General features: G+C 45.6%; 1 protein-coding gene across 1 annotated transcript; it reads left to right on the top strand.

The window, feature by feature from the left end:
• The first annotated feature begins 5,830 nt into the window (after positions 1 to 5,830).
• Positions 5,831 to 13,298, top strand: LOC114791314 (sodium/potassium-transporting ATPase subunit alpha-1-like). The gene is made up of 22 exons (XM_028982061.1): positions 5,831 to 5,923; positions 7,051 to 7,158; positions 7,828 to 7,887; positions 8,235 to 8,441; positions 8,529 to 8,642; positions 8,747 to 8,881; positions 8,965 to 9,082; positions 9,162 to 9,430; positions 9,545 to 9,853; positions 9,940 to 10,074; positions 10,161 to 10,353; positions 10,431 to 10,606; positions 10,692 to 10,828; positions 10,947 to 11,097; positions 11,192 to 11,360; positions 11,438 to 11,592; positions 11,697 to 11,820; positions 11,921 to 12,066; positions 12,173 to 12,303; positions 12,409 to 12,510; positions 12,993 to 13,084; positions 13,171 to 13,298. Exons 1-22 carry the CDS (start codon positions 5,912 to 5,914, stop codon positions 13,197 to 13,199), a joined length of 3,072 nt encoding a protein of 1,023 aa, XP_028837894.1. The 5' UTR covers positions 5,831 to 5,911; the 3' UTR covers positions 13,200 to 13,298.
• The last annotated feature ends 650 nt before the right edge of the window (positions 13,299 to 13,948 follow it).

Genomic DNA, 13,948 nt, shown 5'->3' with positions numbered 1-13,948 from the left:
GGTCTCACTATCGTCCTCTTAAGCCGGAATGCAATAATATAAAAAATCTCTCACATTTCTTCTGCCATGTAAATGCTGTGGAAACCCGTTCTTTTTATTCCAGGCACAGAAACGAGGCCGACCTGCCGCCAGCGACCAGCAGTCTGTGGTTTACGGCGCCGGTTTAACCCGCCATAAAGACTCGTGCATCCTGTTATCAGACCCTGCAATGAGAGGCCAGACGGCTCTTCTGATTCAGAGCTTCTCTCGCCTTGGAAAGCCTGACCCCCCTCGTCCCAGGGGCCGGAGGCTCTCCCGCTCCCATCTGTTATTCCGAGCTAGCGGGCGCGTCCCCGTTGTTGCCCCGTCCGCAGAGAGAACGTCCAGGGGAGGCTCGTAACGGCCAGGAAAAGGGACACGGAAACTGTGGACACACGAGGAAATGATAAACCTCATTTGTGCGGCTTGGCTCTCTTTATTTGACACTGTGTCCTGGGACAGAAGGAGACAGTCGGTGCCGTCGGCAAAGCAAATTCACCTGGTTTTTCTGGATTGGTAGAAAAGCTGGAAAACGAATCCCTGCTAATTCTGCCTAATTCCTGCACAAATCGGCTGCTATTTTCCAAGGCGTTTGTTTTCGTGTGCTAAACCGTGCTAAACCATTTATTTCTTTTGTAATAAACCTCATTTACGGCAAATTACGTCCTTCGTTTCGCTAAGCTCCCCAGGAATCAGACTACGTGTAGGATGACAAGGACGCGTGTCAGTGTATATTAAGACACTGAAGCGTAATGAAATTCTCATAAACGGCGGAACAATAAGACATGGGTGCTGTTGAAGTGAGGTCTTGTCTTGTGATCTGTGTGTGTGTGTGTGTGTCCTGTGTACAGTATGTCCCAGTGTTGTTCTCTCCCTCACCGAGTTTGGACAGAGCCCCTTTGTCTCCGGTGCCAATAGTGCCTGGCTGAGCTTGTTCTGTCGCTCTCTTTCTCTCCCTTTCTCCTCCTGCCTTTTTACCGGCGTCTAACCGCCGAACTGGCGAGTGCTGCCGCGCAGGTGAGCCGGCTCCGTCAGGCTCGGAACATCCATATTTTCAGCAGCTTTTCCCCCCATTACAATACCAGGCAACTGGGGCACAGTGAGATTAAACGATTTGAGATTATCGTCCATGGAACTCGAGCTCCGGCCAGTGCTGCCCCCAGTATTGGCGATAATGAATTACGTGTCGGGGACGGGGTGGGGGTGGCTGCAGGAGAGGAGCAGGGGGAGGACAGGAGGGAAAGAATGGGACATTTGGAGCGTGGGAAGGGGAGGCCGACCCCTCTGGTAACTTGAGCCACCCGGGCATGGAATGCCTGAGCTGGTAGGTGCCCCTGTCTGCCGTGCCGCAGCTCCGCCCATCACCCGCAGCCCCTCCTGGCCGGCTCTCGAGGAGAACAATGGTCTCTCACAGACCTGGATCACTCCTGGTGTAGGCTCCGGCTCCGAGAGTCCTGGTGCGGATGAAAGAGAGACACGGGGTCGTGGACGATGGGGCTCAGCCATAGAAGTACGATGCACAGAGCATGCAATCATCACGTCAATCTGTACCGGACGGGCATCTAGATCTACCGGATAAAGCAGCTTACAGATAAACTGATCAAAGCTGCGGAACTATGGCTCTCGTCTTTTTACGCAGCAAAAAGTTAAGTGCGTGTCCCAAAGCACCCCAGCTGTCACCTCTTCTCGGCCATGGATGGCATGTTTGTCCCATCGCTCGTTCAAATGTCACAGGGTTTTGCCCTCTGCACTGGCAAAGATCTCCGTAGCACTGTGCCAGGCCACCGGGGGGTAGGTTGACAGGATAAGCAGGATGAAGAAGCAGACGTATTTTGCCTACTTTCTAAAAAATATATGTGGTCTTCACATGGAAGTCAGCACAGATTTTTGACAAGTTTTGTCTTGGTGTGAAAGTAATAAAAGAAACAAAACCAGTCTGACTGTCTGATTCCTCCTCGTCCTCTCGTCATCGCTGACTCTGCTGTAAGAAGGGTGTGGTGTTGTGCTGTCGCTATGGCAGGGGTCCGGCAAATTGGCCAGCTAAGGTCTCACAGGACATCTAATCTGCTCGATGATCCTGTGTAATGTGTGTGTGTTTTGAAGGATCCACAGAAACCAAAGTAGAAATGCCACAATATGGGCAGTACGTTCAGGTAATATTCACCAGTTCACCCATCAGAACTTGAATTTATGTTGGTGTTGGTAGTGGGCGTGGTCACGTTGGTGTATAAGGGGTATATAGGAGCTTAGAGAACGGAGGAGATGGGCGCTGTGCTGCACCTGGATGTGTCATGTATTGATAAGAGGGGGGTTAAATCGTCCATTGCTGGTGTCTTCTCCATGTAAAGTAAAGTAAAGTAAAGTAAAGTGGGGTCTAGCGGTTAAGGAAGCGGCCCCGTAATCAGAAGGTTGCCTGCTCAATTCCCGATCCACCAAGGTCAAAGCACCGTCCCCACACCTGTCATGGCTGCCCACTGCTCACCAAGGGTGATGGTTAAAAGCAGAGGACACATTTCCCTGTGTGCACCGTGTGCTGTGCTGCAGTGCTTCACAATGACAATCACTTCATTTCATGCCTACAGGCTCCTCCCCTTATTAAAGATGCATTTATGAAAACAAGTTCATCGTCTGGATGTGAGAAATAAATTACACACACACCAAAAAGGTCGGGGTGGGTAGTTAGTTCCTCCTCGCCAGCAATAAGATAACCAACAAAATACTTCACTTCCTTTTATGAAATGCCAAACCTGAACAATGGAGCGTTTCATTCATCGTACCTGAGTCTGGGTCTCGGGTCACCTGCCCATGAAACAGGTTCTGCCACTCTGGCCTCTCCCTCACAGAACCTAGGAGAGTTAATAAATGTCAAAGGCGTCGATGCAAGAATGGGCCGCATTAAACTGTAACCGCCGAAAGAGCCGAGGTTCTGATACCGGGTGGGCGGGGCTTCGTCTCTCTCTCTCTCTCTCTCTGAAAATTGGGATGAGGCCTGAGGCCGGCTGGATGCATCAGGTTCCTCTGTGACGTTGTACGCCTTCCGCCGTGTCTTCGCATGTGCAGGCGCCCTCAAGGACACGCCAAGGTCCTGCTGGAGGCGGGACCGGAGGAGCAACGTTTCAGATGGAGGGCGCAGGGAAGATGTCCGTGTTTTTAGACAAACAAAAAGGCCTGGCGGTTCAAACGAGCGAGGAGACAGCCTCGTGAATCACTTCGGCAGGGGATGTGTGTCGTCTAAACACGAGGCAGACAAAAGAAACATGGGGGCTCATCGTTTGTTGTTGCCACCGGCAACAAACATCTGAACATTTACATAACACTGGATGCATCTACTACATTTTCATTGTGGCCTTCATCACCATCATCTCTGATCTGAAGAGTGTCACTCTTCAAACAAGTAGTCCTCTGCGAACAGACCCATCAGCTCCTGGGAAGTTCTCCCACTTTTCCAGGGCTCCATCTCTTGCAAGCGAAGGGTGGTCCTAGCTTAGGGTGGAGCAACGTGGAGAAACAGGGTGGTAGCAGCCTAGTGGGTAACACACTCGCCTATGAACCAGAAGACCCAGGTTCAAACCCCACTTACTACCATTGTGTCCCTGAACAAGACACTTAACCTTGAGTGTCTCCAGGGGGGGACTGTCCCTTAACTACTGATTGTAAGACACTCTGGATAAGGGCGTCTGATAATTACGTATATGTATATGTAAATTAGCCTTTGGACACTCTCCAGAAGAAAACCTTTCAGGAGGCGTGGTTGAAATTCTTTTTCATGCTTCTGGGTCAGAACTGAAGAGAAATCCCATTCCAAATCCTGGTCCCATACTAAACCTGACGCCCTTGTTGTCTCCAAAAACGGTGAGACAGTGGAGGCACGTCATTATTCTGTCCCCGATCATTGTACAGGCCACACAAGGCCGTCCACAGCCACAGGGATTGGTGAACCGATTTGAAATCGTTGCATCACTGCCTGGTAAGCAGCTTGCCTGAAGTCGGGCCCGTGACACATCTCCACTGCTGCTGATGCGGCTCTGAATCACCCACGAACTCGGAGAATGACTGAAACGATTAGTAATGTGAATAAAAGCCGCCAGTGTCATCCAGTCATGTGACATTTCAGTTATTGCTGTCAGCATGTCTTCTGAAGGTAAAGTCCTTCCGTACCGTCCGTCTGATCGGTTTATGAAACGGATGAAAAAGCATGCAGAGACATCCCTCAGACCTCATATCTCTTATTTCTGACAGCAGGTGTCTCTTTGGGAAATAGTAAAAAAATAGCTATATAGAGGTATTTTATGTATTAATTAGTCTAAATTTTGTCTGATAATTTTGTGTCTGCGTGTGTTTTGCCTTCAACTTCCATCATCTCATTAGCCAAAAAAAATAAAAAATAGCCAAAGTCAAAGTTTAAGGGAAATGTTCCCCAATCTTTGCATATGTCTTCAGTAAGAACCAATATTGATTAAAATCCTGAGCAGATGAGGCACAGAAAAAGTTACTTTCCTCCTTCCATTCTCTGGAAGAGTGGTAGAGCGTTTTCTCCAGCCTGTCACCGGTGTCCTTCCCAGCCCCGGTGTCCATCCCTTCACCTGGCCGAGGACATGTTTGCAATACGTACACACATACACACGTTATTTGTGTTGTACACAAACAGATTCCATTTCCAAAACCCTGATGATGATATCGAAGAGATTCTCCTTTTTTTTAAAATTACCTTTTCCAATGGAATACAAATCTAATAGAAATATAAACCGATCTGGTGCCCAGATCTGCCCTTCCTGTCCTCAGGACCCGCCCGCCTCTGGCCTGGTCGGGCCAATGTCAGTACATGAAAAAGGACCAGCGACGTGCTGTAGTAAAACATTAGAACAGCCGGACTCCAGTGTAAACACCGCAGGCCTTGAGCCGTGGACGCTGTTTGTCAAGCAGTTAAGGCACCCGGGCGATAAACATCTTCCCTTTCTGGTCCGACTCAAAGTTGTACCGCGAGCAGAAAGGTAAAGATTGCGATAAGCAGGTAAACACCGGGCCTTGTTTCTGTGATAAACGGAGTGTTTGAGAGCGTGTGAAAAATAGATAAAATAATCAAAACCGTAAACAAACTATAGAGAATAAATGAGACCAAAAAAAAAAAAGAGTATATATAGAGAGAGCTTTGTTTTTGTGGAGTGTGTGTCCAGGGGGGCGAGGAACTGGGCGTGGCCCTCCGAATCCTTTTAACCTGGTAAAATTGCCCATCTGCGTTGTTAAATTGGTTATTATAGCCCAACAGAGCAGGAGAGGCAACGGCCCATTGGCATTCGGTGGCGGCGGTTCAGTGATCATTCGATGGCCACGCATCAGTAATCTTAAGGAGCAAGTACAGGGCGGCTTCTTGCCCTCCGGTTGTGACCTGGGCGGCTGGCATGCCCTCGCGTGTGAGTGTCACACTAAATGAGCCGAGCAGCTCATCACGTCTAAAAAAAAAAACAAAAAAAAACGAATATGTTAGCAGCATACAGATATTCCACATGCTCTCCAGCCACATCAAAGTAAAACAATAGAACCATAAAATAATCATAACTCATCACTTTATTATTGTCGTTAAAAGCACAGTCGGATGGTTTGCAATGTTCCCATTCTTTATTGCTAAAGGAATTCTAAATTCAGGGCAAATAATGATATTCCTGATGACCTAGCTGTCCGAAAGAAGGTTGAACAGTAAAAGATGAAAGGTAAAAAGGCAGGCCCCTCCCTGACCCTGCGGCCCCTCCCACTGGGACAGGTGTGTTGTGGGAATATAAATTTGTGGATGATGCTGAAGCAGTCGGGGACTCAGATGTGTCTCTGGGGGGTGTAACAGCAACACTTGACCGGTGGAGTTCCTGACTTTGTCTCCATCAGACAAAGTGTGCTGAAAATGGGGTTTGGGGTAAGTCACCACATTTTTAATAATGCCATCTTAATGCCATCCAAACAAACTTCTGTTGGCAGAGTAGCATCTTAATCATTGCAGCAAAAGGTGATTTAGAAACAAATTAGATCTGATGAGGGTTCATGATGAGCACTAAATGCTGATATCCAGAAAAGCGGTACAGGAAGGATTTCTATTCCCAGAATGCAATGCAAATAGTCATGAATTTTATTGAACTGAGAATTCAAATCAGTCCAATAATACCTCTACATACCAAACTGCTGATTCCATCCGATGTGTCCAATATTTTTCATTGTGCACAATGAGACATGGTATTGAAACTTGTCACATTTTTCGTAATATATGCTGTTAGAACATGTTATAAATACACATTTGTTAAAAATAGAAATTTATTTTGTCAAAGTAAGTATATTCTATTTGGTTCTCAGATACATTTCAGATATTTTTTTATATTTTATATCTATTTTTGGTATTACCATGTACTCCATCCCTTTGTCATCAGTTTGTATTGTGTAGTAATAGCTCAGTTGTTAAGTAAAACTTAACAAAACTATTCTTTATTTTAAGTCACCAAAGAGAAATGCTTTTTCACTTGAACAACAGTGCAGAGACGTTGGTTGATGCTAAAGATTAATTACTTACCCAGCAGGAAATTATATTAAGCAGAAATTTATAGCCGTTCACAGTAAGACAACAGCCAGCCAGTCCACGGAACCGCAACAAACTGGTTCTCGGCTTCATTCTTACACATTTGTCTTATCTAATGATTCATGCTTTAGTAACATTCCAATCTTGTCATGCAATATCAAACCCATCTAGGCACACAAAGACATAGAATAGTAGGTACATACGTTTCAACAAAGGAGTTAAAAGAGCTTAGAGACTTAATACTTATTTATTCAATAAATAAAGAGTGTTGATTAAGTACAGATATCATTTACTAAACCAGAGTCAGTGTGTGATGATTTAGTAAAATTGCACTGAAAAAGAAACTACAGGCAAGAATTCAAAACTTTATATTTCACCAGATATTTTAGTCAGATTATCATTTCAGGAATCCTTCCTGGTTTGGTGATTGATGCTGTGGCTCATAATTAGATTTTTTTGCCGATGTTGTGGTGCAGAGGGGGAATGACAAGTACAAGCTGGCCGCAACGTCAGAAGATGGCCCAAAGAAAGAGCACAAAAAGGCAAAAAAAGACATCAACGAGCTGAAGAAGGAAGTTGAGCTGGTGAGTCCACCATTTTTTTATGATCCATTTGCATTGTTTATCCTTTACGCTGAACCAGTAACTGGATTCTACTTGTGTGGGGCTGATGTTGCCACCGGTCAGATAATATCTGAAACTGCTGGGCAGGTCAGTAGGGTAAGGACCCAGACTGGCCGGCTGAGGCAGCAGGGAATGCAAGCACCCCCAACTGCTCCAGACCTACATGGGGAATTCCGATTGGGCCAGATTTAGGCCACACCTGACGTCCCGGAACCATTAAGCAATGGATCCAAACCCACAATGGCCCAGTTATGTCTGAATCACCCATCTGTATTAAACACATAGAAGGAACCAGGTCAAGCCTGTCCTGTGGCTATGGAATGAGGACATTTTTGTCCTAAAAATGTTTTGTTTCAAGATTAGGATAGATTTTTTGTGATGTAACACAAATATTTTTGATCAATGGGGAAGCAACATTGCTATCTACGTGAGTTATACTATATTGGCTCGGATGTATTGTATGTGTGTTAAGTCCCCTGTCCCAGTGCTTTCTGGGACTGGCTCCAGTCTCCCTGACTATAAAGAAAGTTTGAATGGATGGACGATGATCATCATCCCAATTTCTCTGTCCCACAAAAAGAAAATGGGAGCACAAATCATCTAACAGTCTACTGTGTATAATCCTTGCAGGATGACCACAAACTGACCTTGGATGAACTTTATCGCAAATATGGAACGGACGTGGCCAAGGTAAGTCTGGCTGCAGCCAAATCGTTTGGCAAAGTTTTGGATTTTGGTTCTAAAGTTATTTGCAGAGAATCTGACTCAGCCAGTTTGCTGTTCACCACAGACCATCTGGTCTGACCACTAGTTTTCCCCTCAATAGACAGAATTGGCACTATGGTTAAATATCTAATTAAGATATCTATAAGTAAACTTAGACTTGGGCATATAGAAAGAATAGCATAAGAATATGCTGAAAAATGGAAGTCACTGGCTCGTTAAATGACATACATGATATATAATTGACAGAGAAGATGAGACAGATGTCTTGAGCTGATCGCAGCTGTATATGTTTTAATTTTCCTTCTTTGTAGGGCCTCTCCTCATTTCGTGCAAAGGAGATCCTTGACCGCGATGGACCTAACGCTCTGACCCCTCCACCAACTACACCGGAATGGGTGAAGTTCTGCAAGCAGCTGTTCGGTGGATTTTGCACACTGCTCTGGATTGGTGCTTTTCTCTGCTTTCTAGCCTTTGGCCTTCAGGTGGCTGCAGAAGAAGATGAAGCCGTCAATGACAACGTATGAAAGAAAAACCCATTTCAACTTTAACATTCCGTGTTCCCGCTCAGCCTAGGTTTCTTAACCATGCTGTTCTTTGTGAAACAGCTGTACCTGGGCATTGCTCTTGCTACGGTTGTGATCATAACGGGATGCTTTTCCTACTACCAAGAGGCTAAAAGTTCAAAGATCATGGAGACCTTCAGAAACTTAGTACCCCAGGTAATAGAAATATTCCAGCAAGTTATTCATTGCCTTGAACATAAGAACCAGTGTATGTTGTACTGGAATGGATGAAAATGACTTTTCTGTTATGCACTACACAGCAAGCCCTGGTTGTGCGTGACGGAGAGAAAAAGAGCATCAGTGTAGAAGACGTGGTAGTTGGAGATCTGGTTGAGATCAAAGGCGGAGACCGAATTCCTGCTGATCTGCGTATTGTCTCTGCACATGGATGCAAAGTGAGTTGTACGGCCCACACAGTTATACAAGTGCCAACACAGTTATAAATAAAGTAACTTGTTAATTCCTTACCTTTACTTAGGTGGACAACTCCTCACTCACTGGAGAGTCTGAGCCCCAGTCCCGCACCCCAGATTTCACCAATGAAAACCCCTTGGAGACCAGGAACATTGCTTTCTTCTCCACAAACTGTGTTGAAGGTACCAACTGATGACTGCGTAGTTGTCCTGGAAATATGGAATTTTTTTTAGAGTAATGCACACTTTTGATGTTTTGTAGGCACTGCCAGAGGCATTGTCATCAACACTGGTGATCGGACCGTCATGGGCAGGATTGCCACCCTGGCCTCCAGCTTGGAGGGAGGGCAGACCCCCATTGCAATTGAAATTGAGCACTTCATCGCCATAATCACAGGCGTGGCTGTCTTCCTGGGTGTGTCGTTTTTCGTCCTCTCCCTCATCCTGGGATATGGATGGCTGGAAGCTGTGATCTTCCTGATCGGCATCATTGTGGCCAATGTGCCAGAGGGACTCCTGGCTACTGTCACTGTGAGTAGAACATCATTCTAATCCACCAAACCTTTATCTCACATTATGGCACTAATTCATGTCAAAGAATTGTGAACCAAAACCTTAATTCACTTCCTCACATCTTGGCTAAAGGTGTGTCTGACCCTGACTGCCAAACGTATGGCCAAGAAGAATTGTCTGGTGAAGAACCTGGAAGCCGTGGAGACTCTGGGGTCCACATCCACCATCTGTTCCGACAAGACCGGAACCCTGACCCAGAACCGTATGACAGTGGCCCACATGTGGTTCGACAACCAGATCCATGCTGCCGACACGACTGAGAACCAGAGTGGAACCTCTTTTGAAAAAACCTCTCCGACTTGGGCTGCCTTGGCCAGAGTGGCCGGCCTGTGCAACCGCGCCGTCTTCCTGGCCGACCAGAGCAACATCCCCATTCTCAAGGTAGGAAATCTACATTCGAATTAAACCAACGTGGATGCAGGGTGCCATCTTGACCGACCAATTCACGCGAGATTTTTAATGTACAGAAAAAAACCGCTGGCGATGCCTCTGAATCTGCCCTGCTTAAGTGCATTGAGCTGAGCTGTGGACCTGTCACTGAAATGCGGGACATGTACAAGAAAGTTGCTGAGATCCCTTTCAATTCGACAAACAAATACCAGGTAGCGGTTTCACATTCTGCTTTGGTGAATAGAGTAAAGAATCTGCCCTGACAGTGAGTAACTGGACACACCCTGCCTATCTGTAGCTGTCCATCCACAAGAACCCCAACAGCTCAGAGACCAAGCATCTGCTGGTGATGAAGGGAGCCCCAGAAAGAATACTGGACCGCTGTTCCACCATCATCATTCAAGGCAAGGAGCAGGCACTGGACGATGAGATGAAGGATGCTTTCCAGAATGCCTACGTTCAGTTGGGAGGACTTGGTGAAAGAGTGCTGGGTAAGGTTCATAAAAGAGAAACGTATGTGAAATCATCTTTTTCAGTTTTACTGAATCAAATGTTGCTCCATCATCAGGTTTCTGCCACTTCAATCTGCCTGATGACCAGTTCCCTGATGGTTTTGAGTTTGACGCTGAAGAAGTCAATTTCCCCACCGAGAAGCTCTGCTTTATTGGCCTCATGTCCATGATTGACCCACCACGTGCCGCCGTGCCAGATGCCGTGGGCAAGTGCCGAAGCGCTGGAATCAAGGTGCCACATCATTTCATCAAGCTTACCGGCTCAACCACTTGGTCCAGATGTGGAGATTAACCTTTCGGTTTGTTGTTCATTCCAGGTTATCATGGTGACTGGTGATCATCCCATCACTGCAAAGGCCATTGCTAAAGGTGTAGGCATCATCTCTGAAGGCACCGAAACTGTGGAGGACATCGCTGCACGTCTCAATATTCCTGTTGGTGAAGTAAACCCCAGGTACAAATAAATTGGGGCAGAACATTCCACCCAATTTGATGTTATTGCTTCGCACATTCTGTTGTGTTGCTTCATGCACCAGGTATGAAGGTGAAATGCATATTATCATTATTTTCAGAGAGGCAAAGGCCTGTGTGGTCCATGGAGCTGAGCTGAAGGAGATGTCCCCGGAGAAGTTAGACGAGGTCCTGAAGCACCACAATGAAATTGTGTTTGCCAGAACATCTCCTCAGCAGAAGCTCATTATTGTCGAGGGCTGCCAGCGACTGGTAACGCTCATTTAATTAGAACCTGAGAGCCTAGTGAGATGAGCTTAAAGTAACCGACCTGTGTGAAGATGACTTGTCATCTCTGACTGTACAGGGCGCCATTGTAGCTGTGACTGGAGATGGTGTCAACGACTCTCCTGCTCTGAAGATGGCCGACATTGGCGTTGCTATGGGAATTGCTGGATCTGACGTCTCCAAACAGGCCGCTGACATGATCCTTCTGGATGACAACTTTGCCTCCATTGTCACTGGAGTAGAGGAAGGTAGGACCCAAAGCGATCAGTAACACTTCCAGGTAGGTGCATAGGCTTTTCCTGATGAAATTCTCATTCATGTTCAGGCCGCTTGATCTTCGACAACCTGAAGAAGTCCATTGCCTACACACTGACCAGCAACATCCCAGAGATCACTCCGTTCCTCATGTTTGTCCTTGCTGGCATTCCTCTCCCTCTGGGAACTGTCACCATTCTCTGTATTGACCTGGGCACTGATATGGTATAAACTGTGGATTCCTTTTCTTCTCTCTGTATTTCATTTTTTGTCAAATATTTTTTTATGATTTGTGAATGGTTGTGTTGCTTCCATTCTCATCATCTCAGATCCCTGCAATCTCCCTGGCCTATGAGAAAGCTGAGAGTGACATCATGAAGAGGAAGCCTAGAAACGCTGCGGTGGACAAACTGGTGAATGAGAGGCTCATCAGCATGGCCTATGGTCAGATCGGTAAGAGCTCTTCGCTCAGAACTACTGCAAAGCCCAACCTGAGTCTACGTCACTCAAGAAAAAGCTCATTTCAAATGTGTTGTCTTCTCCTGTTCCTTAGGCGTGATGCAAGCCATTGGTGGATTTGTCACCTACTTTGTGATCCTGGCTGAGAATGGATTCCTTCCCTGGGATCTGGTAGGACTGCGCTTGAACTGGGAAGACAGGTACAACAACGATCTGGAGGACAGTTATGGCCAGCAGTGGGTGTGTATATACCTTTAAATTAAGTTGATGTTTATGCCTGTATATACATTTTTAGTTTGTTTTGTTCTCTGTTTTAACCATTTTCTGTTATAAATGACTTTTTCAGACCTACGAACACAGAAAAATCGTGGAGTTCACGTGCCAGACTGCATTCTTCACTAGCATTGTGATCGTGCAGTGGGCTTTTCTGGTCAACAGCAAGACCAGGACCAACTCCATCGTACACCAGGGAATGAAGTACGTATGCCATTTTACGGGACGATGAATTCATATCGATCCTCTCTTCTTGTCTGCCTTGGTGGACTGAATTCTTACAGTTTCTGCTCTGACTCTTATCCATAGCAACAAGGTTCTCACCTTTGGACTGTTTGAGGAGACAGCGCTGGCTGCCTTCCTGTCCTATTGTCCTGGTATGGACATTGCTCTCAGAATGTACCCACTCAAGTAAGTCATTTTAAAAAACTATTTCTAAAAAAACTGAAATGTTGTCGTCCACACGGAGATGCAGAGAATGTCCCGAACGCTGTTTTAGCGCCTGGAGGTGGGGTTTTCATTAGAAATGTGTCACGTTTCTTGTCTTTCATTGGAGATGTGCGCCATAGAGAGGATTTCTTGTAGTTAACACGAACGTGTTATCCGCCATTGTGGTATGTAGGACACGTTTGGGGTTATTGGTCAGGTTGGAGTTTGGGCTAATATGTCAACGTTTTCACAAAAAAAAAGAATAGAGAAATCCACCGTGGAACTCGTTTAAAAAAAAACGGTTCTGGGTCCCCTGGAACATTGTGTCCGGACGCAAGGCCAGATCAGATAGAAAGTTTTCCTGTTTTACCAAAAAAAAAAAAAAACGTTCTCGTGTGGACAGGGCCTGAATTTCTTTTTTTTTGCTATGGTCATGGTTTTCAAACTCGTCTGTCTGCTTCCAGGCCCCATTGGTGGTTTGTCCCTCTTCCCTTTACAATTATCATTTTCACCTATGATGAAGTGAGAAAATACATCTTGAGGAAATACCCCGGAGGTAAGAAAAACGAAATTTTAACACATTTCTGTCTGAAGAGCAGTAGCATCACTTTTTTTTAAAACGCTGCTTTGTCTTCGTTTCAGGCTGGGTGGAAAAGGAGACGTACTATTAGGAGGCAAAATGCATGCAGTTGTTGTGCTCAGACAGAAACATTCATGTTAAATGAGATTCTGTAAATGTCTTTAGTCCAATAAAGAGCCCAATAACTGCGTCCCAGCGTCTCTGTCTCGTTCCTGAGTTTCTGGTTTCTCTGCCGACTGAGCAGCGTGGGTTTTACAGATAACATCCTTTAGGGGATTAGGGAGATTTTTTTTCAATAACTTTCATAACTTCTCATTTTCTGCTGCTCCCCTGGTTGCTGCAGCACCATGTTTCAGAATGTCCTGCAGGGTAAACCGATTCCCCTGGAATTCATTCTTCAGTTGGAGGGGTTAAACCAAATGACCTCGAGTTTACAAAACACCGTCGGGTTTCGGCTTTCAGCTCTCTGTCAGCACCTGGTGTCTTTCCCAGTTAAACCTTTACCTGTGACCGGACAGTGTCCACCGAGACTTTCCGAGAGTTTGAAAAACATTACATGAAGGTCAAATAAAAGCGAAATATTCAAATACTAAAAAAATCAAACAAGGTCTTCTTCTAAGGTTATTTCCGTTTCCAAGTGGCTCTAGACAGTAAACTATAAAGAAATGTAACTATCTGGATTTTTCTTTTTTTTAAATAAAGTTCTTTTTAACATTCCTAAGAATTTTTTTTTTAAATCTTTTTTTTCCCCTTCAGAATTAGAGTGGTGCTTTAGTGGAGAACCTTTGAATGACCTACACGGTTGAATGAAGGTTGAATGCTCTACTATATTAAAAAAGC

The sequence above is a fragment of the Denticeps clupeoides genome, chromosome 5 (genome assembly GCF_900700375.1).
Source record: "Denticeps clupeoides chromosome 5, fDenClu1.1, whole genome shotgun sequence".
In the NCBI taxonomy this organism is placed as follows: Eukaryota; Metazoa; Chordata; class Actinopteri; order Clupeiformes; family Denticipitidae; genus Denticeps; species Denticeps clupeoides.
The sequence above is the reverse complement of the archived record's forward strand: the minus strand, read 5'-3'. Positions and strand labels throughout refer to the sequence as shown.

Coding starts and splice junctions, on each gene's coding strand:
- LOC114791314 (XM_028982061.1), top strand. Junction 7,159..7,827: donor TGAAGAAGGAAGTTGAGCTG/GTGAGTCCACCA, acceptor TAATCCTTGCAG/GATGACCACAAACTGACCTT. Junction 12,067..12,172: donor ACAGTTATGGCCAGCAGTGG/GTGTGTATATAC, acceptor TGACTTTTTCAG/ACCTACGAACACAGAAAAAT.